Source organism: Mobula birostris, chromosome 7, assembly GCF_030028105.1.
Source record: "Mobula birostris isolate sMobBir1 chromosome 7, sMobBir1.hap1, whole genome shotgun sequence".
Taxonomy (NCBI): domain Eukaryota; kingdom Metazoa; phylum Chordata; class Chondrichthyes; order Myliobatiformes; family Myliobatidae; genus Mobula; species Mobula birostris.
In genome coordinates, this window is record NC_092376.1 from 143412855 (window position 1) to 143440236 (window position 27382).

General features: G+C 39.7%; 1 protein-coding gene and 2 non-coding genes across 3 annotated transcripts; 2 read left to right on the plus strand and 1 right to left on the minus strand.

Annotated features, from left to right (window-relative positions):
* The first annotated feature begins 5687 nt into the window (after positions 1–5687).
* Positions 5688–5760, plus strand: trnav-aac (transfer RNA valine (anticodon AAC)). The gene has a single exon. It is a non-coding gene; the product is annotated as a tRNA-Val (tRNA).
* Positions 5761–7117: 1357 nt separating this feature from the next.
* trnav-cac (transfer RNA valine (anticodon CAC)) lies at positions 7118–7190 on the plus strand. The gene has a single exon. It is a non-coding gene; the product is annotated as a tRNA-Val (tRNA).
* Positions 7191–16763: 9573 nt separating this feature from the next.
* On the minus strand, positions 16764–26568 carry nme5 (NME/NM23 family member 5). Its single transcript, XM_072263843.1, has 5 exons — positions 26269–26568; positions 22902–23107; positions 21784–21884; positions 18212–18330; positions 16764–17355 (listed from the first exon to the last, which is right to left on the minus strand). The coding sequence occupies exons 1-5, from the start codon at positions 26383–26385 to the stop codon at positions 17290–17292; spliced, it is 609 nt and encodes a 202-aa protein (XP_072119944.1). The 5' UTR covers positions 26386–26568; the 3' UTR covers positions 16764–17289.
* Positions 26569–27382: the final 814 nt, after the last annotated feature.

Sequence of the window (27382 nt, forward strand, 5' to 3'; positions counted from 1 at the left end):
TTAGTCTTCTGGCCCAGCTGTCTTCATCCTGGGATCCTGAAGTGTCTGGTGACTGATGCAGTGGATGCATTAATTAAAATCTTCCTAAATTCTGTATTCTGTTTCTGGAGAAATATTAGAGGATTAGAGAATTACTTACGTGACACCATTAGTCAAAGGATTGGTGGGGGGTGGGTTAGTTGGCTTACGTTGGAGGGAGGATAGGGAAGTGATTGGCAAAGGAATATATCTGACATGGCTAGGGTGGCTGTGGAGATAAGCCATTTATTTGCACTTTTGCCAATTTAGTGATTCTATTTGTTAACTATATATAATTTTAAAACTTGTGAAAGTATCTGGGAAAGTTGAGTAAAATTTGGTCATTAACTGAAGCACCACCTAGTACAAATAGTTTTACGAAACAGAATAATGCAGGAAAGTGTTATCTGTTTATAATTTAAATCAAACAAAAATGTTAAATGCTTACAAACAGCTTTAACAAATTAGTTGCATTAACCTGTGACATCTATTTCCACATGGTTTAATGCGAAGTAATGCAATGTGCTGACAATTCCATACAGAAGGTGTAATCACATGTATATGTTAAATTCTCCTAGATACTTTCTCACACAAAGAAGGCAGTACAACCACAGAAACTAAATGAATTCCAAATACAGCTGTCACTTCTGCTTTGCAACTCACTGGAACATCCTAAAACTAACAGTAAATACTGCCTCCCTGAGATGAATAATCCTGAACTACCACCAATTCAAGGCAATTCTGCAAAATAATGTTAAATCAGATGGAAAATAAAACACTTCTGGATGAGGAGGGGCAGTTGGATCATTTAAATTCTTCCACGCAGGATCACACTGGGTCCACCTCAATAATACGGTAAGAATTTCTAAAATAATTCCAAAATTGTTCCTACTATCTGGGAGTACATACCAATTTCTTTGGGGAGAAAAAAGTTTCGTGGTTTTAGTCATAATTGTATTTTCATCCTCTTATAATTTCATTTTAAGCAGGATTCTATAGTTATCTTTTCTATCTTCTTCTTGGGAAGTCTTGCAGGACCCTAACCTGTTCCCTCTCCAGTTCCATGGGTTCTGAAGTGGCAAATGAGGCAATGTAGGAGTCTTGGATTCTGTCACAGGGGTGCTTGATGGAGCGGGTGGGTCAGTAATTTAGGTGGTGGTGTGTTCTTTCTGCCACTACACTGGGTTTCTTAGTTTTCGTCATCAATGGACTCAAGGGTTTACAGTGTCATCCTGGATACTCCTCTTCCATTTTAAGATGTCTGGAACCAGAGACTTCCAGTTTAAGTCAGCATGGATTTGTGAAAGGAAAATCATGTCTGACGAATCTCATAGAATTTTTTGAGGATGTAACTAGTAGAGTGGATAGGGGAGAACCAGTGGATGTGGTATATTTGGATTTTCAGAAGGCTTTTGACAAGGTCCCACACAGGAGATTAGTGTGCAAACTTAAAGCACACGGTATTGAGGGTAAGGTATTGGTGTGGGTGGAGAGTTGGTTAGCAGACAGGAAGCAAAGAGTGGGAATAAATGGGACCTTTTCAGAATGGCAGGCGGTGACTAGTGGGGTACCGCAAGGCTCAGTACTGGGACCCCAGTTGTTTACAATATATATTAATGACTTGGATGAGGGAATTAAATGCAGCATCTCCAAGTTTGCGGATGACACGAAGCTGGGTGGCAGTGTTAGCTGTGAGGAGGATGCTAAGAGGATGCAGGGTGACTTGGATAGGTTGGGTGAGTGGGCAAATTCATGGCAGATGCAATTTAATGTGGATAAATGTGAAGTTATCCACTTTGGTGGCAAAAATAGGAAAACAGATTATTATCTGAATGGTGGCCGATTAGGAAAAGGGGAGGTGCAACGAGACCTGGGTGTCATTATACACCAGTCATTGAAAGTGGGCATGCAGGTACAGCAGGCGGTGAAAAAGGCGAATGGTATGCTGGCATTTATAGCAAGAGGATTCGAGTACAGGAGCAGGGAGGTACTACTGCAGTTGTACAAGGGCTTGGTGAGACCACACCTGGAGTATTGTGTGCAGTTTTGGTCCCCTAATCTGAGGAAAGACATCCTTGCCATAGAGGGAGTACAGAGAAGGTTCACCAGATTGATTCCTGGGATGGCAGGACTTTCATATGAAGAGAGACTGGATGAACTGGGCTTGTACTCGTTGGAATTTAGAAGATTGAGGGGGGATCTGGTTGAAACGTATAAGATCCTAAAGGGATTGGACAGGCTAGATGCAGGAAGATTGTTCCCAATGTTGGGGAAGTCCAGAACGAGGGGTCACAGTTTGAGGATAGAGGGGAAGCCTTTTAGGACCGAGATTAGGTAAAACTTCTTCACACAGAGAGTGGTGAATCTGTGGAATTCTCTGCCACAGGAAACAGTTGAGGCCAGTTCATTGGCTATATTTAAGAGGGAGTTAGATATGGCCCTTGTGGCTACGGGGGTCAGGGGGTATGGAGGGAAGGCTGGGGCGGTGTTCTGAGTTGGATGATCAGCCATGATCATAATAAATGGCGGTGCAGGCTCGAAGGGCCGAATGGCCTACGCCTGCACCTATTTTCTATGTTTCTATGTTTCTATTGTTAATCAAAGGGGCCTTAAGAGCATTTCTGAATCATTTCTTTGTCTGCATACTAACTTATTACCTTGGAATGTAAATTTGGATATCTGGTAATGAGCATACAAGTTATATATCACCTCCCCATCAGAGCTTAAAAGCATATTCAGGGCCTCAATATTGGAGATATTGGTCAAGGGAATGGCACTAAAGTTGATTCATTCATCCTGCTAATCACTTTGAAGGATTCTGCAGAGACAGCATTGGTAGTATCTCGCTTATACTTTGAGTTGCCTACTCTAGAAAGTCCAGTCTTAGAGGCTTACAGGAAGATAGGAATTGTTGTTACTTGGTAAACAATGAGGTTTGTGCCAGGTTTCAGGTCTTGATCTTCAGATACACTTTTCCTTCAACTGGTCATAGATAGTCCATGGTATATTTAAGGAAGGTCATCATCTTTGTCAATCCCTTTTGAGGAGCGGTTCCAAAATATTTGAAATTGTCTGCTTTTTCAAGGGTCTCTTCATGGATCTTTATTCTTGGAGGTTGGTATTGTACATCCACTTTACAAGTTCTCGATAAGGCTGAAAATGTTAGGTGCTGCACAACTTTTACAGGTAAGCCAGACTCCAATAACAGGAAAAACTCTGTGGATGTGCCCTTCATCATCTCTCATATGTAAAATACCCTTGGTTACTTGTGAACAGAATAGAAACAGTACTCAAAGTATGTTCTTACCAGAGCACTGTACTGTCTGACTGCAACTCTATCTAATGGTTTTGACTAAGACAGCAGTCTAATATTTTCCTTTGGCCGCTGCTCTCCCTTGTTTTAATACATAATGCACACAAAATCGCCCTTCTTTCAACTTTTACCTTTTGTCAAAATATGCATGACCCACATAATATGAATTTAATTCTTCTAATATAGGTCTCAACAAGACTCCATACTTACTAGTAAACTATACTAGAATTATCTTACCAAAAGAGATGACATTTTCTGAAAATCATGAAAATAAAAAAAATACTTAAGATGCTGGAACTATAAACAGAAAATGCTGGAAATACTTTTCAAATCAGAAGTGATGCAAGTCTAGGACTTGACACGTTAGATCTACTTCTCTTTTTGATGCTGCGTGCTTCCAGCACTTTTAATTCTCTGAAGGTCGGCTGGAAAACCAGGGTTAGTGTTCTTTGACTTGTTCTCTTTGTGCTTTGATCTAGGTTGTAAAAATTACCATACTAAATATGTATTGGCAAAAAAAATCAGCATAGTCTGTCAGGTAGATTCCTGATTTAGGATGGTTCTCTTGTGCTACAACAGCAAGCGTGTGTTATTTTGCCTGGATCTTAACTCTTACTGCTTTGGAGATTTAACCCTGCTGGTTTTAGTAAGCTCTGATCAAATACAAGATATAGTGACACCAAAAGCATCTCTTCTTGTATATGTTATAAAAAAAAGGGGGAGCATGACTTCAAAAAGGAAACAATCATGTTGAGTTTACAACAATTTATTACTGAAAGTGTCTTTATCCTCTGCCTTCCACAGTAATACAAAAGTATTCTTCTTGCTTTGCTCAGTGCTTACTTGAACCAGCCCTCGCAACTATTACGGCCAGTAGGCTTTTTGAATAAGTCTCTATTTGCTTTGCACAATATGGCTGAACAAGATTTGCCTATTCCTCTTTGTAAAATTGCATAAGCCACGCCAAGTTAGTTGGGGCGCGGTGGTAGATAGCAATCTTGAGGTCTTGCCAGAACTGTTTGATCGGGTTAATGTTAGGACTGACTGGGTTAATGAAGGACATCAATTTTCCTCATTTAAAGCCTCTCCATGGTTGCTGTGGCAGTGTGCATTGTGTCGTTGTCCTACTGAAAATCTAACTGCCTCCACAGTTTAAGTTTTCTAGATTTTTATCCAGAATATCTCTGTATTTAGCAGCATTCATCTTTTCATCAATCCTGACCAGATTTCTAGTCCCTGCTGCTGAAAAGCATCCCCCATAGCATGATGATCCCCCATACTTTACAGTAGGGATGGTGTTACCTGGCTGATGCGCAGCATTAGATTTACGCCATGTGTACCGCTTAGTATTGAGGCCAAAAAGTTCCACTTTACTCATCCAACCACAAGACCTTCTTTCACATCTTTACAGTATCTTCTAAGTGACGATTTGCAAAGTCTTTATAGGCAAGGATATGAGTTTTTTAGCCGGGGCTTCTTCCTTGCCAGTTTTCCATAAATACTCATTTTGGGCAAGGCTTTAAGAGATTGTGGAGCCATGAACTGTAGCTCGCTCAGAGTGACTGTTCTGTTACAGTAGCCTCTCTTACAAATGTCATTCTTCGGCGACTAAGTTTAGGGGGGCGCCTGACCTAGGCAGTGTGGCTGTGACTTTTTCTTTTTTCCTCATTTTCATGATGAACTGCACTGAGTTCCGAAGTATGTTCGGTGCCTTTGAATGATATATTTCCACGTTACCGGAAACAACAGATGTGTGGATGAGGAAATTTGTGCTGAGGCAGCCATCATCTTGTTGAGTAGTAGAGCAAGGTATGGGATGAATTACTTATGGGTTCCTTTTTTCTTTCCCATATCTTATTCCCCTCAGTAAGGCGATTATTATGTTCATTATTGGAACTATTGCTGCAAATCTCCTCTGAAAAATCTGGGGAGGAAAATCTGTGAGAGAGGAAGACGTGAAGTAAATATTGGATTTAAGGATGGATGAAGTCTTCATTAATGAACTGGAAGGAGGCCGAGGAATATCACAGTCGGGTAACCTGCATCACTGAAAGGCAATGGAGAGCTGACAAACAAGGAGAGGCGGCAGTATGAAGGAACAAAGTTAACAAGGCCGGGATAATTACCAAATACTCTCTGAAAGGTTTAAAAATTAAGGATATACATTCTCGATTGCGACGCTAATCCATTTGTGCAATTATCGTCCTCAACAGCATCACCAAAGCAACCATATAGAGTGGTGTTGTGGAGAAGCCTGCGCTAGCGCAGAGCAATGGGCAGCACTGACAGTCCCTACGCAATCAGAACTCCCTATCCTGTACAATCATCAGGTCTCAGTTCCACTCTTCAGTCAGTTGTTTCCGTAGTGTAGTGGTTATCACGTTCGCCTAACACGCGAAAGGTCCCCGGTTCGAAACCGGGCGGAAACATTTTTGCGTTGACGGGATGTTAATTTACCACTTTAATTTTGTTTGTTTATTCATAATTGTAAAATAAAGTATGCTCTACTTTATTGTCGCCAAACAATCGATACTAGAGCGTACAATCATCACAGCGATATTTGATTCTGCACTTCGCGCTCCCTGGAGTACAAATCGATAGTAAATATTAAAACAACACACAAATTTAAATTATAAATCATAAATAGAAAAGGGAAAGTAAGGTAGTGCAAAAAAAAACGGGAGAACGATTAACAGTCACACCAAAAACAAAATTATGAATTATTAAAGTCTTGACAATTGTCAGGACTCGGGCTGCAAAATATAAAAAAAGTTCAAAGTCAATTTATGATCAAAGTACGTATATGTTGGCATATCCTACCTTGACATTCATTTTCTTGCATACGGTTACAAGAAAATAAAGAAATACAATAGAATTGATGAAAAACTATACATAGCAAAGTCTGACGAACAACCAATGTGCAAAAGAGGAAATTATGCAAATAATAAATGAAATTGTAAATACAGTACTGAATATTGAAAACATGGGTTGTAGAGTCCTTGTCTATAGGTTTTGAAGTCAGTTTAGCATTCAGGTGGATGAAGTTATCCATGTTGGTCCAGGAGCCTCGTGGTTTTAGGGTAATTACTGTTCCAGAACCTGATGGTGTGGGACAAAAGGCTCCTATGCCCCCTGCCTCATAGTAATAGCCAGAAGAGAGCATGACCTGGAGGGGGTCTTGTCTTGATGATGGATGCTGTTATCTTGCGGCAGTGCTCCTTCTAAATATGCTTAATGATGGTGAGGGCTTTGCCTGTGATGGACTCGGCTGGGTCTCGGCTTGAAACGTCGACTGTACCTCTTCCTAGAGATGCTGCCTGGCCTGCTGTGTTCACCAGCAACTTTGATGTGTGTTCCATCACTTTTTGTCGACTTTTCCGTTCCTGGGCAATGGTGTTTCCATACAATGATCTTAATAAAGCTGTTTAATGAGCAAACAAAGATACAAGGAATTGAAATTTCTTCCTCTCTTTACTGTAAATCCATCCAGTGAAAAAATCAATTTCAAATACTGCTATAGAAAAACCGCGATAATTTTAGCCAAAGAAGCAAATATAAAGACGAACGATTCTACAGATGCTGGCAATCCAGAGCAACGCGCTCAAAATTACGGAGGAACTCAGCAAGGGTCTCAGCTTGAAACGTCCCTGACTTGCTGTGTCCCTGCAACATTTTGTGTATATTGAACGGACATGACTTTGTAATGGAAGAAACTGAAATAAGAGCAATTAGAACGTGACGTTGGTACTTTACAAAAGAATTTGCAGCAGGCTTTTGGCCATGACAGTTTCCGTAGTGTAGTGGTTATCACGTTCGCCTCACACGCGAAAGGTCCCCGGTTCGAAACCGGGCGGAAACATTTTATTCTACGTTCAGTGTTCTGTAGAATTTTCCTCCTGCTCCCAAACACGCTTTCATTGCTTGAATGCCATATATCTCAGTTAAATGTAATTTATACGCTATCTTAAACTATGGGGGAGTGGGAACGTTGTAAGTAATTCGTTGGATTCTGCTTTTTCAAAATTTATTTAGAAAGCACATTTAAAAACAACCCATGTTGACCAAAGTGCTGTACAATCCATAATAGGCAGCTAATTGGCAGGCGAAAAGTATAGCTCGCTGTGCCTTTTGAGCTCTTTGGAATTGAGAAACGGACAAATGATAGCAAGGTGATTGATTTTGAATTGTGCATATTCCGAACTCGGATTATTTTTCCTTTCTTGATATCAACGATTACAGCTCCCTTGTTTCAGACAACATGCCCACATAGCATATCCCTCGCAATTGCCACTAAATTACACAATGAACTGGAATTTGGATGGTGGCAGAGAATTCAGTAGTCTTGCAAGTTGGGGAAGAAGCTATTTCCTATTCTAACAGTTCTTGTCCTAATGTTGCGGTACCTCCTGTCTGATGGTAGAGGGTCAAAGAGATTGTTGGACGAATGGGAGGAATCACTGACAATGCTAAGGGCCCAGGCGCACACGGCGCTCCGCATAAGATATCTCTAATGGGTGGAAGAGAAAGCCCAATGATCCTCTCAGCAGTCTCTGCACTCCTTTGTACTGACTTACGGTCTCTACGAACTTTTACAATAAAAGGCAAAATCATAAAACAGTGAGATCAGAAATCATGGACAGAAATGTGAGTTTTGTCCACCATGATCTTATCTCTTGTCATAATGAGGCCAAACTCACTTAGAGGAGCAAAACCTTATACTTCACCTAGATACCCTCCAACCTGATGGCACAAACATCGATTTCTCCAACTTTTGGTAATTTCTCCTCACTCCCTCCTACTCTTTTTTCTACATTCCCTGTTCTGGTTACTCTCTCACCCTCTTTTCCTTGCCTGCCCATCACCTCCCTCTGGTTCTCCTTCCCTTTATTCCATGGTCCACCATCCTCTCCTATCAGATTCCTTCTTCTTCACCCCTTTATGTCTTCCACCTATAATCTCCCAGCTTCTTACTTCATCTTCCTTGCCCTACCTACCTTCCCCCACATGTGGTCTCATCTCTCACCTGCCAGCTTGTCATCTTCGCTCCTCCCCACCTCTTTTTCTGGCTTCTGCTCCCTTCATTGCTATTCCCATTGAAGGGTTTCAGCTGAAACATCAACTTCTTATTCCCCACCATGGATGCTGTCTGATTTGCTGAGTTTATCCCGTTGGCAGTGTGTGTGTGTGTGTGTGTGTGTGTGTTGCTCAATATCTCCAGCATCTGCTGAATTTATTGTATTCCATTTCAGAAATAAATTTTAATACTGTTCCTGCCATGGTAATTGATCAGGAATATCCTGGAGCATTAAGTGGCTTGACAATAATGCACTACAGACCACAGCCTTCACCTCTGAAAATTTCATTATGGAAATCTTGAACTAAGTTGAGGATCACCATTGACTGTGGTCATTGAGTTTATGTTAATGATTGGAATCGTAGTGGTTCTCTATAATTCTTATATTCCTGTACATATCACTAAAGATCAGCTTTACTTCTCACATATACATCAAAATATTCAGCGAAATGGCCTTTTAAGAGACTCCTGGATGGCTACATGGAGCTTAGAAAAATGGAGGGCTATGGGTAAAGCCTAGGTAGTTATAAGGTAGGGATATGTTCAGCACAGCTTTGTGGGCCGAAGGGCCTGTATTGTGCTGTATGTTTTCTATGTTTCTATGAAATGTGTTTTTGTCACTGTACTGCCCTCAACTGCAGGACTCTGCAGAGAGTGGTGTGGACAGCCCAGCGCATCTGTAGATGTGAGCTTCCCACCATTCAGGACATTTACAGAGACAGGTGTTTAAAAAGGGCCCAAAGGATCACTGGGGACCTGAGCCACCTCAACCACAAACTGTTCCAGCTGCTACCATCCGGGAAGCAGTACCGCAGCCAGCAGGACATCAGACTGATTAATTCATGCTGACACAATTGTACGTCAATGCTATATTGACTGTTCATTTGTGCATACTATTTATTATAAATTACTATAAATTGCACATTGCACATTTAAACAGACGTAACATAAAGATTTTTACTCCCCATGTATATGAAGGATGTAAGTAATAAAGTCAGTTCAATTCAATTTAACAACCAACACAGTCCAAATATGTTCTGGAGGCAGCCCGCAAGTGTTACCATGTTTCCAACGCCCACATAGATGCCCATAACTTACTCACCTTAACCCGTATGTCTCTGGAATGCGTTAGGAAACAGGACTATCCAGTGGAAATCTTTGCCATCACTGAGAAAATGTATTAAATTGATTCCATCCCAGATGTGGAACTGAATAACCTCTTGAATAACTAGTCCTATATTTTGGTTAGAGCTAATGTAGAGAAATGTACCTTCCTATTCTTGGCCACGTAATGTTACTAACTGCCTTAAATTTTATTCCATCATTTGAAAAAATGTTATTGTAGCCTAACAAACAAATGCAAGTCAGTATTGATAACAAACAAGGAGAATTGTACAAGTACTGGTGTTCCGAGTGATAAGTTATAGAACTCTTTTTGAAAATTAAGCTTTTTTTTTAAGTTCTGTTTCATCATTTTATGTAGGTCGGGAATGGAAGATTCAGAGTTGGATTTCAAAGTGTCCAAGTCCAATTCTTTATTCTAGTTGCTATGTTAAGGTTTCCTTCAAGAGAAATGACACTGAAACTTTTATTTTACTTGAAATAAGTTCTCCATGAATTGACTACTATTTGTATAATTTATGCTTATATTGTAAATTTAAATATTTGATTTTTATATTTGACACAACTGCTTAAGGATAAATGTTAAATTTGCTATATAGAATATACAACACAGATTAAACTCATAATAAGAAAATACCAGTAACTTATATTTATATCTAATTTTATATTTTAAAGAAGCGTCACATAGCTTTTCAGATAAGTTTAACTATGTCTTCGAAAATCTGGAATTCCCTGCCTAACAGTAGGGCAACACAGAGTGGTAGCCAGTAGTGCTCTCTGGGCCGGGTGATATACAATATTTTCTTTACTTGAATGCCCCTTCCAAAACAAATCCCTTCCATTATTTCCTCTGGTGCTCCTGCAACACCTCCAGTAGCCCATGTTCATTGCTGACCCCTAATCATGTCTATGTGGAATCTGCATGTTCAAGTACGTGCAGGTGGTGGGTTAGACCATAAGACATAGAGGAACTAGGCCATCCGATCCATTGAATCTGTTCTGCCATTCAGTCATGGCTGTTTTATTTTCCCTCTCAACCATATTCTCCTGCCTTCTATCTAGTAACCTTTGATGCCCTTACTAATCAAGAACTTATTAACGTCTACTTTAAATATACGCAATGACTTGGCTTCAGCAGCCTCTGTGGCAATGAATTCCACAGATTCACCACACTAGCTAAAGGATTTCCTCCTCATCTCTATTCCAAAGTGACGTCCTTCTGAGGCTGTGTCCTCTGGTCCTAGACTCTCCCACTAGTGGAAACATCCTCTCCATGTTCACTCTAGCTAGGCGTTTCAATATTTGGCAAATTTTAATCGGATTCCCCCCTTCATTCTTTTAAGCTCCAGTCAGTACAAGCCATCAAATGCTCTTCACATATTAACCCTTTCATTCCCTGGATAATTCTCATAAATCTTCTCTGAGTCATTCCCATACCAGCTCATCCTTTCTTAGATATGGGACCCAAAACGGCTCACAATACTCCAAATGTGGTCTGACCAATGCCATATAAAGTCTCAGCATTACATTCTTGCTTTGATATTCTGTTCCTCTCAAAACAAATGCTAAATTTGCATTTGCCTTCCTTACCACTGACTCAACCTGCAGTTAATCTTTAGAGAATCCTGCTCCCAGGTTCTTTGCACCTCCAATTCCTATTGCACCTTAACAAACTTCACGTCACATGCCGGTGATAATAAACCCAATTCTGATTCTGCTTCTGATTCCTTCTACCACAGAACACTTCCCTACACTACAGTCCATCTGCCACCTCTTTGCTCATTCCCCTAATCTGTCCAAGTCCTTCTGCAAACTCCTTGCTTCCTCCAACTATCTTTGCATCATCTGCAAACTTAACCACAAAGCCATCAATTCCATCATCCTGAACACTAGCAGACCCAACACTGATTTCTGCATTCCACTGCAAATCACCGGCAGCCAACCAGAAAATGCAGCCTATATTCCCACTCTTTCTACCAGTCAGCAATCTTCTGTCCTTCCTAGTATCTTACTGTAATTCCACGAGCTCTTACCTTGTTTAGCAGTCCCATGTGTGCCACCTTATTAAAGGCCTTCTGAAAATCCAAGTAAACAACATCCACTAACTCCTTTATCTATCCTGCCTGTTATTTCCTTGAAGAATTCCAACAGATTTGTCAAGCAAGATTTCCCCCAATTGACTTTGACCTGTTTTATTGTGTCCTCGAAGTACCCCAAAATCTCATCCTTAATAATGGACTCTAACATCTTACCAACTACTGAAGTCAGGCTAATCGGCCTATAATTTCCTATCTTTTGCCTCTCTCCCTTCTTAAACAGTGGAGTCACACTTGTGATTTTCCAGTCCTCTGAAACCATTCCAGAATAAGTGACTCTTGAAAGATCACTACTAATGCCTCCACAATCTCTTCAGTCACCTGTTTCAAAACCCTGAAGTGTATTCCATCTAGTCCAGGTGACTTATCTACATCCAGACGTTTCAGCTTCCCAAGCACCTCCTCCTCAGCAATAGCGATTATACAGCACTCTTGAATTTCTGACATACAGCCACATGCACAAAATGCTGGAGGAACTCAGCAGGCCATGCAGCATCTAGGAAAAGAACATTCCTCCAGCTTGACGTTCCTCCAGCATTTTGTGTGTGTTGCTCAGATTTCCAGCATCTGCAGATTTTCTCTTGTTTGTAACATATAGCTAGTATCTTCCACAGTGAACATTGATGCAACGTACTTAGAGTTCATCTGTCATTTCTTTGTTCCCCATTACTATCTCTCCAGCATCATTTTCCAGCGGTCTAAGGTCCACTCTTACCTCTCTTTTACCCTTTTTATACCTGTAAAAACTTTTGCTGTCCCCTTTCATATTATTGGCTAAGCAACCTTCATATTTCATCTTTTCTCTTATTGCTTTTTTATTTGCCTTATGCTGCTTTTTTTAAAAAGCTTCCCAAGCTTCTAGCTTCCCACTAATTTTTGCAATATTATATACCCTTCTCTTTTACTTTTATGTTGACTATGACTTCCCTTGACAGCCATGGTTGCCTCATCCTCTCTTTAGAATGCTTCTTCTTCTTTGGATAAACAGAGCTGCATCTTCTAAATTGGTCCCAGATACTCCAGCCATTGCCGCTTTACCATCATACCTGCTAGTGTCCCCTTCCAATCAACTTTGACCAACTCCTCTCTCACGCCTCTGTAGTTATTTTTATTCAACCGTAATACTAATACATACAATTTTAGTTTCTCCCTCTCAAACTACAGGGTGACTTCTAACACATTATTGTCACTGCCTCCTATCGGTGTCTGTCTTTACCTTAAGCTTTGCTAATCAAACCAAATTCATTATACAACATCCAAATGCATCCTGTTCCCTCGTGAGCTCGACCACAAGCTGCTTAACCAGCAATCTCATAGGCATTCCACAAATTCCTTCTCTTGGGATCCAGCAGCAATCTGTTATTCTTTCCAACCTACCAGCATATTGAAATCCTCCATAACTATCATAACATTGCCCTTTTTGCATTCCTTTTTTATCTCCTGTTGTAATTTGTACCCCACATCCAGGCTACTGTATGGAGGCGTGCATATAACTCACATCAGGATGTTAATTGGCCAGTATAACTTGTTCCTAGTATGTAGGAGGTGGTAGAATGTGGGAACAATTGATTGAAGTGGAACTATGATGACACTAGAGAGCAGCTTCTTCAAGCTCATCTGTGGAAACAGCTTAATTTCTACCTTTAATGTCTCTTTTTTACCTTTTCAAGGTGGATGGGGTTCTGTCAGTGCCCTTGACACCTGCAGGTGCACTCAAACAGTGGTTCTGTATGGTAATGGGACTTCCAGGGCTCACAGACCAGCTGATTTTCGATATCCCATGGGCACAGCCTAAAAGGCGAGCACGCCTTTGGGGTACTGAGGCATTGCAGCCCTGTGGACGGGCCGATTCTACGTCAGTGTTGCTGACTGAAGTGTCGTGGGAGCAAACAGAATATCAGGAACAGCGGATTGGCTGTCGGAGGTCTCTGTACCCAGCGAACTGCTCTTGTTCTCTCTTTCTCCCGGTGGGGGAAGAATTTGGTGCCAATTCTAGATTGGGGGAACGCAATAAAAAAAAAGCAATGTGGCAGACTTTAACACCATAATCAGCCAGCTGTTACTTTTTGTCCCTCCTCTCGCGGAGTGAAACCTCTCTGCCTCTTTATTAAGGAAAGAGAGAGCCTGTGGCATGTCAGATTGTTGGATTTTAGTTGTACTGCAGATCATGGGCTCTCTTGGGGGCTTTGCTATTGCTTGCTTGGTGAGTGGAGGGTGCTGATGCTTTTTGCTGAAATAAGTGGGGGAAGGGGGATTGTTGCTTTGCTGCTGCTTGTGCGTGGGAGGGGGAGAAGGGGGGCCTTTGGGGTTCTAACGTTTTTACTGTCACTCATTCTTTGGGGCGCTCTTCTGTTTTCATGGATGTCTGCAAGGAGCAAGAATTTCAGGTTGTACACTGTATACATTCTCTGATATTAAATGCGATTATTGAATGTGGGGAGAAATAGAAATGAGATAGTAAAGGATTAGTATAAATGGGTGCTTGATCAGTGTGGGTTTAGACTGAAAGGCCTGTTTCCTGCCATATGGTATAGTCTTCACTGGGTCTGCAGTGTTTCAAAAAGAGGTTATTTTGGGAAGAGCATTAATTGATGGCCATACTTGTGAAAAGCTAAAAAATACTACTAGAGTTATATATTAAAAAAATAGCCAGGCTAGAGATGAGTCACTGTGAAGCTCCAGTTACCAAACAACAGGAAGGATGTGAATATTAGAGGATGCAGAGAAGAACATAATAAGCACTGCTTACTGTACTATTTGTGCTAATCTTTTATCTCAACACCATTTTCCTGCACTAACCCTACATATCTGGATTCCTTCAAAACTTGAAGCATAGAAATGCATTTCCACAACCCTTTTCAATGAAGAATTCCAAATAGCCTTTGAAAGAAGAAACTCATTCTTATTTCAGTTCTGGTTTACGCTTATCTGTTTTCTAGTTAAAATGTCAAAAATAAAACTGAATCATCAGGCATAATTCATCTGTCATAAACCTATGTTTTGTAATACTTCCTTAATAATAGATTCAGTAATTTTCCTGGTACAGTGGATTACAGTTAATTGGGACAGCTCTTAAAGAACAAAGACAAATTGAAAGAATAGCTAAGATTCCTTTAGTTTATTTTGGACAATATGCCACTTAACTGGGGCAAAATAATGTTGCCAAACATTTTCTAACGCCAGTTGCATGTACATCAAGTAGTCGTTCGAACTACCCTGTGCCTAGTGCAAACAGTTTTTAAAATAGTTGTGTTTGTGCTCGAAAGGCAGTGGTTTGATATGGTTTTCAAGGAAGACTATTCACAGCTGTTTTACGCACTGCATTTTCAAGTATCCAGACTTTGAAATATAAGAAACAGCCAGGAATTAAAAATAAAATGATTTCACTACTTCAATAAGCTAAGCACTATGAAGAATTTGAAGGTATTGACCACCATCTTGAATGTTACTCTTGGTCCCCACTGGATAGTCAGCTCTCACCTGTGGCCCTGAGTAACTGTTTGCATGCGATAGCGGTCACACCCTGGTACACAGCTTTGACAGGCAGGGTAAACTGAGTGAGGGGAGCCGGCAGGTCTCATACCCTGGTGAGATAAGGACATGCCTTTCCTAACATGTGAAGTCAGCTCTGGGACTGAGCGAATGAAATCTACCGTAAGATCCAATGGTCACAAAGTCAGTTCTGCAACATGATGTGGAGAGTGAGGAGCACGAGAAAGGCACTAAAGAAGTCATAGTCAACCACTGCAACCAGGGAAAACCCCAGTTATTATGTCTACTCATCCCACTGGACCTGGACTTCGGGGGTAGGGAGAGTGGAACTGCACCAGTGCAACAGCTTTTTCACTTTAAAAACTCCCACACAGGTTTCCTGCCATCATCAGATACAATGTATAACCACCAGTAGTATTGGTAGTGTTATAATGTGTCCTGTATTTCATTTAAATTCATAATTTGTAACCCAGTTTGTCTTTTTTTAATACCCTTTTAACTATGAAATATGGCTAACTGGGGCAGCTGTTAAACTGGGCCAAAATCTACTGGCCCCAGTGTGTCCCAATTAACCAGAATCCACTGCATTAATATCAGGCTAACTTGTCCATAGTTCCATTTCCTCTCTGCCTCTTAATGAGTAGGATTGTATTTGCTACCACCCAGTTCATAGGAATCATTCTGGAATCTATGGAATTTTGGAAGATGGCAACCAGTGCATTCAGAACCTCCACAGGCAGCTGATTTCAAACCATCGATTGTTCGCAGGTCATCAGGTCCAGGGGCTTTAATTACCTTGCATTCTCCTTAATTTTTCCCCAATACTAATTTTTTGCTAATACTCAGTTCTTTGAACTATTCATACAGTTGGGATGTGTAATTTTTCTATTGTTTAGAAAAAGAGACCAGTACATTTTGGCCCAATTAAGCCGCTGCCCCAATTAGCTGAAGTTTAATAGAAATAGTTAAAAATGTATAAAAAAGACAAACAGTTAGAAATTAAGAATTTAATGGATAAGCTAGCTCTTTTTCTCCAATCCTGCTAAAAGGTCTCCGCCAAAATGTCGACTGCACTTTTTTTTCCATAGCTGCAGCCTGGCCTGTTCAGTTTCTCCAACGTCTTGTGTGTGAGATGCACAAGGACGTTGCCAAGGCCAGAGGGTTATAGTTATGAAAGTACTATTAGCCTTAGGTCATTACCCTTCACTCTTGGGTATGAAGGAGACCAACAGGAGGTTTAATGGAGCAATGCAGAACTATGAGTGGCTGAGACGGGGTGAAGGGGATGAAACCCATAGCTGCAGGGTGAATAACTGGTGGCCATAGATTTAAGTGAATTGGTGGAAGGATAAGAGGGGAGTTACAAAGAAAAAAGACAAAGAATAGTGTGATTCTGGAACTCACGGACTGCATAGCCAAAAATGACAGGAACCCTTAGTACATATAAAACTTACTTCAATGACCATCTGATGAATTGAAAGCTAAAATATGTGGACTGAGTTAAAATTCAGCCAATGTGGATGTGATGAGTCTTCCTCGGTATCACAAATGTCCACGATCCTATGAAAGCTGACAGAGGTGCTTAAACACATTTCTTCAATATTCACAGTGATCTGTGTATTAGTCAGAACAAGCATCAACTTCCAAGTTTATACTTTGGACTAGGTGCTAGAAAGTATTTTATTTCACAAAGATCATTGGAGTATGGAATGAATTACCACAATTTGATAGACTCGGTTGTCAATCACAAATTAGGAAAACATTTAACAAACAATTATCGAGGAGCATACATCTGAGGAAAGTGGAAATAGTAAAACAATAGCATTCAAGTGTTGCTGTTGATAGTAAAACACCATCTTAGTATTGAACCCTCCTCTCAATTAGGCAAGTCCAGCGCAATCAATAATTATGTTGGTTTCTTTAAGGGTCATCAAGTAAGAGATATTACTGTTGAATGATTTTTCTGCATTTACATTCACTAAGTATCAGAAGCTGATATTAAATATTAAAAACATCAACTGTGTTGAATAGATTAAAATTCAAAGTCATCTGTTGTTTCCATCGGTCAGACTAATTCCACCTACAATTAATATTTCCTAGAAGTGGATTTATTTTTCATCTTTCCAACAATTTAAAGTACTTTAAGCTGTCAGGATGATTATTTTAAGGCTCTTCTATTCATCCTCATGAATGCTTGGTTTGTTGGGATTGTTTGCAATCAGCCAGTCTGCAAGCCAGGTCTGAAACAGAATACAACATAAAGCTGCATTAAAAATTACTGATGTTAAAAAAAATTAAAAGAAGTGACTTTTCCTGCACATCATTGGTTGGAAGTGGAGTCATGTCATATCTAGCCACAGACTCCCATTTGATCTCCCTTCACTATTCCTCAAAAACATAATTCAGAGCAGTACCTGCTTCATCTTGCCCTTGTTATCACACAGGAATAGCAAACTGTAATCAACATGTTGCATTCGGCTCATGCAAGTACATTACATTAAGAATTTGATTGATTATGATGAAAGATTATTAACTTTAAATCATAATTCTATGTATCATCCTTCGCACATACTGCCTTAATTGTTCAACACTTACAGCATTTCTAGTTTTTGTCAAAGATTTCCAAAATCCATCAGTTGACAAAGGCCAATTATAAAGGCATTTTTTTTCTTCTTGAACAATTCATAATGCTTTGCCATTGAAGACAAGCATTCTGATTTTAGCCTTTTCGCAATGTAAATTACATTTTCAAGTCATGAGAATGTGCTTGTAAAATGTTACCGAACAAAATTCCCTCCTGATGTTTGGAATTAAATTAATTTTAAGAAACAAAATGAATGCTCTGTGCGGAAAGTTACTTAGATGCACATCATGTGCAAGGGTAGAGAAATTTCTTGGTAATTTACTACAAGACCAAAAAATATAGCAACAGTAATAGAAAACCTTATTTTCTTAATGATGGAAATCTTCACAAGGAGTTCAACATTGCTACAAGGTAACAAATAATACATTTGAGAGGGGTAATACACAAGGTGAGCTAATGAGCAATTGCCACAGATATTAACATACAGCATTCAACGACTGGAGAGTACTTACAATAGCATCTACAGGTTTCTCCTTGCAGAGTTTAGTTAGTCCAGACAACAACGTAGGAATTACATTCTTGCTCAGGTAGCTCATTGCAGATTGTCTGATTTCAATTGTATCAATGGAAGCTGTGAAGGATTGAATAATCAGAAATTTGCCTCAAGATTTCCTGCTAATTTTTGTTTTAATTTTTCTACTTTCCTGCTCCCCCTAGTGAAGCTACTAAGAGATCATAGAGTACAAGCAGTCCCCAGGTTCTGACAGGAGGCTAATCCAAAGAACTACTTGCAAAATGGAAATAATCAGTAACAACTCTGATGGAAGAGTGAGCAGCTATGGGGAAGTGGCCACCAGCCAGCCTCACTGACACAGTGAGTGAACCTGTTCAGTGCTCTCAGCTCTGCTTGGCTTGGTAGAGTAGAGGAGAGTGTGGATGTGGAGAGAAGGCAGACAGAAATGCCCCATTCGCACCAGCAGAAGATCCCTGCAGATCCACAGTGGCTGGAAAATCCCAAATGCTCGTCTGTATATATGGACTGTTAACAAATCTGGCATTCCAGCCCCAGCCCACTCCAGCCACCTGCAGGCAAGTCCCCTGTCTCCTGCTACTCTCAGCTGTTCATAACCTGGAGCGGGGCTGTTTCTTCATTGTTTTAAAGATAACTCTACAAGTATGTCCAGAGTTTGTTCTAACTTGGAAACAATGTACATATTCCTAGAGCAGTTACTTATCATGAGTAGTGTTAGCTCTCTGATTCAATCAAAAATCAGCTTAAGCAAGCTCCACTCAAATCAGGCCTTTAACCTCACACAGACAGAGAAACACATGATCAATAACTGGTATTAGAAGACAGCTATCTTGATCATGGTTGTTCCACTTCATTGTGCCATTAGCAACCTTTATTAATTAAGTGTATTGAAATTCCCTTAAGAAAATTGACACTGCACAAAATAGATAATTGTAGAGTTAACACATTTTATGGAAATGTTAATTAACATCATTAATTTAAAATATATCTTATTTACGAATCCCATAAGGCTACAATTGTAATGAGGGTCAAAATTAATATAAATTGAAGCAATTTTTAATTTAATTACATGAAATATTTCATTAAAGTTGGTTCTCTTTTGTTCCAATTAGCAAAGGATACAATTTTGAAATTGAGGGCAAATTTGCAATCATAGGTATGATGTTGCTTCAAGTGGAGAAAACAATGTTGTATTTTATATGTTGAGACTATTTGTTTTCTTGAACAGTTATTCTTTTAAAATTATTTTAAATAAATATGAATTAACAGTTGTTTAAAAAAAGACAGGAAAGGTTGTTAGGAATGTCAGAGCAGGTATTCAGCACCAGAAGCTGTTACACTTGTTGGTTAAATTACAACAAATTGGTACCTTAACTCAATTTTCTCCCTCAAGAGTGTAACTTACAATAATTATGCAATAAATCTAGCAATCACAGGTTAAAAAATTTGAATGGGCCTAATCATAACAGCTTCCTCTGGTGGGCCAAGAGGGGTTGGAATGCAGGCAGATAGAAAGAATTCCAGATTTCCATTACTATAAGATGTACAAGGTGATAGGGAAAGAGCTTCCCGACTGGATACAGTCCATACTTCTAGTGCAAATTGGATACAAAACAGCACACATTTTGAAGAACTACCATCCGTGCTCCCTTCTCCACATTCCCCATGATCAAAACCATCATATTCACTTACATATCACACAATACAACATTATCCTCAAGCAAGAAAATCACGGTGTGATTTATTTTTCTTTGCTTTTGATTATGCATCAAAAATAATTGACAACTTTAAGTGTGGTAACTTGGCAACAGTGATTAAAACAATTAGTAATGGGTTCCATGCAGAAAATAATCAAGTTAAATTACAGTGCAAGTAAATTTGTGATCAAGATTTTTAATGATTAATTTTTTAATACTGTTTGTTAGTTATCGCCACAGAGCTACAGCACAAATATGGGCCCTTGATCCCTCCAAGCTGACACTGACTATATCCACCCATTGTGTTTATCAGTCAAAATATATTTTTATTCTTGCACCCAAAATATCCAATTAAATTCCTGAGTCTTTACCACCTCCCCTAAGAAAATCAAATGAGTACAAGAGTGGAAATTTTAAATGGTGACTAAATTATGATGAGCATGAAGCCCGTTTTGTTGGTGAGCCACTTCTACTTAGATGATTTTTAAAGTTTTTTTAAAGAACGTTTAAAAATCAAGAAACTTGACCTTATATTAAAATGTCACACAAAGCTGAACTGAATACACATGAACTCTTTCAACTTTGTGTTATATTCTGTGTTTTTACCATTTGCATGATTGTTTTGTGCATGAGGGAGCAATTTGATGTTTTTCTTTGAACGGGTTCCATGGTTTTCTTTGTTTTGTGGCTTTTTGTAGGGAAAACAAATCTCAGGGTTGTATACTGAATACAGACTTTGGTAATAAATATGCATTCAATCTTTGACTATTTTGTGCTATTAAAAACAGAACTATCACACAGAAGCTCCATGCTCATGTAATATCTCTTCAGGCTCTTGTGCCATCCATTGCGAAGTTATATTACGAAATGTTTTTAGGAGTGGGAATTTAAATGTTTTTCCCCTCATGTTCTTCCCAAATTTGATAAAATAAAGCAATTTATTTATTGCAAAAAACTTACCTATGTCTGCTTTCTATGAGGATTTCCAACTATTTTAATACCTCTGTCAGAAAATACTTATTTTTTTATAATATGTTATGTTTGCCTCAGAGATGGAAAAGGAGATGTGGAGTGTTCCAGTGCTCAAATCAGGAAAAGCCTGCATGTGACTGCATCAATTATTTAGGAAAGCAAACAGAATATTATTTATCATTAGTAAACTGAATATAAAAGTAGGGAGCTTATACTTAAATTGTACAGGGTATATTGTATGTGAGATTACATCTGGATTATTGTGTGCTGTATAGTATTGGCCTAATTTAAGGTGGGATATTAATCCATTGACAGTAGTTCAGAGGAGGTTTGCTACACTGAAACATGCCAAGAGCTGGTTGTCTTATAAGGTTGGTCAAGATCCACTGTAGTTTAGAAGAAGGAGAGAGGACTTGACAGGACATACAGAGAAGACGTTGCCTTTTGTGGAAGAATCTAGAACTAGCAGTCACCTTTCAAAATAAGGGTTGCCCACTTAAGATAGAAGTGAAGCAAAATGTTTTCTTTTACAGGATTATAAGGCTTTGCAACTCTCTTCCTCAAAAGACAGGTACTTAAAATATTTCTTAAGGATAAGGCTTGATAAGCAAGGAGGATGAACGGTACTATTTCTATTGAATGGGCAACGTCTATACAGTAACTACCTGGAGTTTATAAAATCATAAGTGAAGAATTTCTCCAAGTCTGTTAGAAGACTACATTTAATGTGATGATATCATAATTTTATAATGTTTTATTGAAATGAATATAATTCTTGATTTGCTTGCCATTTTGATGCCAGTTGATAACAGGACAGATAAAATGGAATTACTCCTCTTCACATGTGTTAAGGAAATGTAAGGACTGGAAGTTAAAGACTTACCATCAGGAAAAATAAATCGAATTTCCCTCTCTGCTGCAGAAAAAGTCTCACTGCCATGCACAGCATTCCTAAGCTCATCCGTCCCATATAACGCTCTTAAACTGCAATGGTCACATATTGATAGAAGATAGGAAAACAAAAATATCATATTCCTGCATTTTTCACATGCAGAACATTTTATTTGTTAGAAAAGAATGAACAAACTACTGTTTGTAATGATAAATTGCCAGATAAACAATGAAGCTACTCAATCTTTATCATAAAGTTCTTACCTCTATATAACAAATTTAAAGAATTGAATTTCATGGAATTTATTAAAGGGCAGCCAAACGTAGACTCCAACAAATAAAACATAGTCTGCATTTAGCCCCTTCTACACTCAGTGGCTACTTTATTAGGTACAGGAGTGGTATCCAGTGTGATCTTCTGCTGCTGTAACCCATCCACTTCAAGGTGCGATGTGTTGTGCATTCAGAAATGCCCTTCTGCGCACCACTGTTGTAACACGTGGTTATGAGAGTTACTGTTGCCATGCTGTCAGCTTGAAACAGTCAAGCTACTCCCCTATGACCTCTCTTTTTTGTCCACAGAACTGGCGCTCACTGGATGTATTTTGTTTTTCCATGCCATTCTCTGTAAACTCTAGTGACTGTTGTGTGTGAAAATCCCAGGAGATCAGCAGTTTCTGAGATACTCAAACTACCCCGACTGGCACCAACAATCATTCCATGGTCAAAGTCACTTAGATCACATTTCGTCCCTATTGTGATGTTTGGCCTGAACAACAACTGAGCCTGTTGACCATGTGCACATGCTTTTAGACATTGAGTTGCTAAGACGTGATTGCCTAATTAAATATTTGCATTAACAAGCAGATGTACAGGTGTACCTAATAAAGTGGCCACTGAGTGTATTTTTTGCTTTCCTAACCAGAGGGAAGAAATTTAACCTCTTCCACCAATTGAGATATTGATAGAATCAGATTACCTTACCAGGCATGATAATCTCTTCCCTATCACAACATGTTCCACTATTATTTCTGAACAGGACTAGTGCCGGGGAAAGAGAAGAAAAGAAAGATTTGCCTCACAGGATTTTTTATTTCTAAGAGCACTCACCTCCCTGGGTGAGTTTCTTTTGCCTTTACACTATCAGCAGGTCCAATCAACTCATTCCAGTATGCAATTGCTTTATCTCTGGCAATAACCATGGCAACACTTGTCCCAGAACTCATGAATGCTGTAAGGCTGGGAAAGAACCTTTTTCCATAATGTGCTGCATAAATATCACTGCACACCTCTGGGCTTAAACAGACTCTCCTTTTCTGCAATGGGAGAGAAAACCAATGCAATCCTGGGTTAGTAGGGTTAAAAGCAAAGAGGAGGGGTGGATGGGAGAAAAAGAAATGAAAAAGGTGGTGGGGGAGGAAGGTAGGAAATATTAAAACACAGATGCCCAACTCTGTTGGGATCTCAAAAGTTTGTTGCTCCAATGAAGAGGAAAAATGCAAAATTTCAAACAAACATTAAAGCATTTCCATTATGTAATATATGATAAAATATTTTAAATGGGCGTAATATAATTATGCATTGTCAATATTTCTCTGTTTAAATCCATGTCACACTCAATGATTCCAGCCTGACTCAAATGATGCATTTTTCAAAGTTCAAAGTAAATTTATTATCAAAGTACGTGTCTGTCACCATATACTACCTTGAGATTCATTTTCTTGCAGGTATTCACAGTAGAACAAAGAAATACAATAGAATCAATGAAAAACTACACATCAACCAAGACTGACAAATCTGTGCGAATACAAATAATAAATAAATAAATAGTACTGTCATTGAAAGTTAGTCCATCGGTTGTGGAATTAGTTCAGAGTTGAGGTGAGTGAAGTTATCCTCGCTGGTTCAGGAGTCTGCTGGTTGAAGAGTAATATCTGTTCCTGAACCTCCTGTACCACCTTCTCAATGGCAGCACTAAGAAGAGAGTTTTGTCGGGATGGCGGGGGCCCTCGATGATGGATGCTGCTTTCCTGTGGCAGCGCTCCTTGTCGATGTGCTCAATGGTGGGGAGGGCTTTGTATGATGGATTGAACTCTACCCACCACTTGAAGGTTTTTCCATTCTTGGGGACTGGTGTGTCTATACCAGTCCATGACACAACCAGTCAGGATACTCTGCACCACACATCTATAGAAGTTTGTCAAAATTTTTGATGACATGCCGAATCTGCACAAACTTCTAAGAAAGTACAGGTGTTGCCGTGACTTCTTTGTAAAGGCACATATGTGCTGATCCCAGGACAGTTCCTCTGATATGATAACACCAGGGAATTTAAATAATATATCATTGTAAAAATGATGTAAGAGATAAATCACATGTCCGCAGTACTACAAAGACCTTCCTTTTCCCTCTGTTGGAATATACAGGTCTGCCTTAGCCTCAACTCATTGTTTATTCACCAAATCTGACATCATTTGAAAACTTTGAAATTATGTTGCTGAAATCATTATCAACCTCATCTCTCATTGCTATTATATTGATTTTAGAGTCAGAGCACTACAGCAGAGTAACAGTCACTTTGGCTCTTTTAGTCTATGCACTTTATTATACTTAGCTCTCTTGTCTGCCCTCTCTCAAAGTATCTATTGTATATTTGAGATTATCCTAAACTCTGTTGCTAATGATCGAACATAGCATATATATTATCCACCACATCTGTGTTCACTGATATTAAAATTCTTAACTTTATTTTCTTTATCCTTGCACATCCTTATCCCTATCTTGATCTTTCCCCAGTTCTACACCTTCCAAGTTATTAGCACTCCTGCAATTCAGGCATTTTGATTCATAGAATGTCCTTTCTCATTGGGCTGAAAGTACATTGATCATAAAAGTACCCATCTCAGCAATCCATTCCTTCGTTCACCTTTACGTTGTTAGTGACCAATGTTTCAATAAAGTCTTTATTATCATCAATCTGTTTCTTGATCTTGGTTGTCCATATTCTTCCTATTGCAAGTTGTAGTAAACAACTTAACAATAACAGGATTTCATTGTGGACTTCAGGCATGCCAGGAGTCACACTCACGTCCCCATCAACATCAACGGAGCTGCAGTGGATCGTGTATCAAGCTTCAAATTCCTTGGTGTCTACATTTTCCGAGGATCTCACCTGGTCCCTGAACTCCTCCATCCTGATCAAAAAGGCGCAACAGCACCTTTATTTCCTGCAGAGCATGAAGAAAGCTCACCTCTGTCCCAGGATACTGACGGACTTTTACCACTGTACCATTGAGAGCACACTCACCAACTGCATCTCAGTGTGGTATGGCAATTGTCCTGTATAGGACCGCAAAGCACTCCAGTGTGTGGTGAAAACTGCCCAGCAGTTTATCGGCACCCAGTTGCCCACCATTGAGAGCATCTACCATAAACGCTGCCTGGGCAGGGCAAAAAGCATTATCAAGGATGCATCTCACCCTAACCATGGCCTTTTTACTCTCCCATCCGGTAGGTGCTACAGGAGCCTCTGCTCCTGCACTAGCAGGCACAGGAAAAGCTTCTTCCCTGAGGCTGTAACCCTGCTGAACCTCACATCTCAGCGCTAAGCAGTATTGCATCCGTATTGTACTGTCTCAGTACTTTTATATTTGTGTGCTGTATCACTTTTTTTATTCACAGTTATTTTATAAATAACACTATTCTTTGCATTTCTGGTCGGATGCTAAATGCATTTAATTGGCTCTGTATCTGTACTCGGCACAATGACAATAAAGTTGAATCTAATCTAATAGCACTTTTATAGTTCTTTAATTCTAAGAAAATGGAATATCTCTGACCCCTCAACCACATCAACACTCTAGCATTATAAACTGATTACTTGATTAACACTGAAGCCCAGCCCAATGATAGGAACTGTTCTGATCCTTCCCTGTGATCGGCTTCAGACTCACAAGATCTTGGGGCTCCACCACTGAGGAATGTGCTAACTTAACGCAGTAAATTGATCTTGGGAGATTTGCACCAATTAAGTAGCAACTTCCTTTCTCCATAGGTCAGCAATAAATGTGGGTACAGTTGTGATAAAATCCAGGATCATACTGTATTTATCAAGAACACTTCGATTACAATGGGTCACCACTGCAATCTCTGGATAAATAACATGACAATTTCTTTTGCATTTTATCTCCGTAAAAAGTTTAAGAAAATTGTCACCAGTCATGTTTACCCCTGGAAGTACAATTTTCCTTTATATTCATATTCAACAATCTCTACAAGAAACCAATGCCACGAAATTGGCAACCTGACAAACAATACCCAAATTTGATTTTTGTTTGGATATTTAAAGCAGATTTTCCACCGTACAGAAACTCACACCACTACGAATTCAGCAGCAATACTTTGTACAGAAACTTAAAGTCACACTGGCAGGAGGATGTCTAATTCCGGCCAGGACTAACCACCCGACTTACTGTACCTGAATAATGGTGAAGCCGGATCGAAGAATGGTCGCTTCAATTTCGTCCGCCTTGTCGATGGCATCAGGTTTAATCAAAGCCAGCGTCCTCTCCACGTACACCTCTGCCTTCTCCATGACTCACTCGCGTATGGTCCAGGTATCTGACTCTCTCCGAAAATGGGACAAATGGAGCAATCTCAAGAAAATCGAAATCGTATGTAGTATTTTTGCTGAAACGCTTGCTGCTTGATACAAAGGAACCGAAACGCCGCTGGGACTTCGCTCCTGGCCTTGTTAGGACTGCTTCACAACAGTTGCCAAGGCGCACAGGGTAGAGGTACTTTCCCATGATACTCTTCAGAAACAACCTGTCTCCGAACATTTTATGCTCGCCAAAGCGCAATTTATTCGACAGGCATTTTTTCTCTGTACGTGTTCTAATTCAGTCATTAAGTGCAAACAATTACTGGGTGTTGACAAATACATTAGGTAAGTAAGATTTGGGCATTTCCGTTCGATAAAAGTGTGTGCAGACTGGGGGCCTCTAGATCCCGCTAACCTCTACAAGCGCAACCCAATTCTCTGGATAACGAAAGCACATTATGCCACTTGGCCACCTGTTCTTAGTTGAGCAACCATTGCTTATACCAAGAAAGTGTGTTTAATATGTTTTGAACTTTTGTAGATGTTAAGTGTGAGATTTCCTATTATGTGTTTTACAAAGCAAACCAGTGTAGGGTGTTTACTATGAATTCGATTTTTTTTTGTGGCAACACGCCCTTAACATTTAATAGCATTACCATCATGTCCCCCCACCATCAGGTTCCAGGGATTTCCACTGAACAGAAATTCAACTGGGACCTCAACTCCAAGCGTACAAGCGGCATTTCCTGGTGGCCAACTACTGTATTTCAATTCCTATCCCCATTTGTGGTACGTGGCCTCTGCTGCCTCGTTGAGGCCACTCAGGTTCGAGGAGCAACACCTCATGTTCCATCTAGGTAGCCTCCAACCTGCTGGAAATTCAGGCAACACACATAAAAGTTGCTGGTGATCGTAGCAGGCCAGACAGCATCTCTAGGAAGAAGTACAGTCGACGTTTCGGGCCGAGACCTTTTGTCAGGACTAACTG

Bases quoted from the DNA above. Each gene is read 5' to 3' on its own strand.
- nme5 (XM_072263843.1), bottom strand. From the start codon at position 26,385: ATGGAGAAGGCAGAGGTGTACGTGGAGAGGACGCTGGCTTTGATTAAA. The intron at 21,885-22,901 runs GTGAGTGCTCTT...TGACCATTGCAG, and splicing joins AAAGAAACTCACCCAGGGAG to TTTAAGAGCGTTATATGGGA. The intron at 17,356-18,211 runs GTAAGTACTCTC...ATTCTGTTTCAG, and splicing joins AGAAACCTGTAGATGCTATT to ACCTGGCTTGCAGACTGGCT.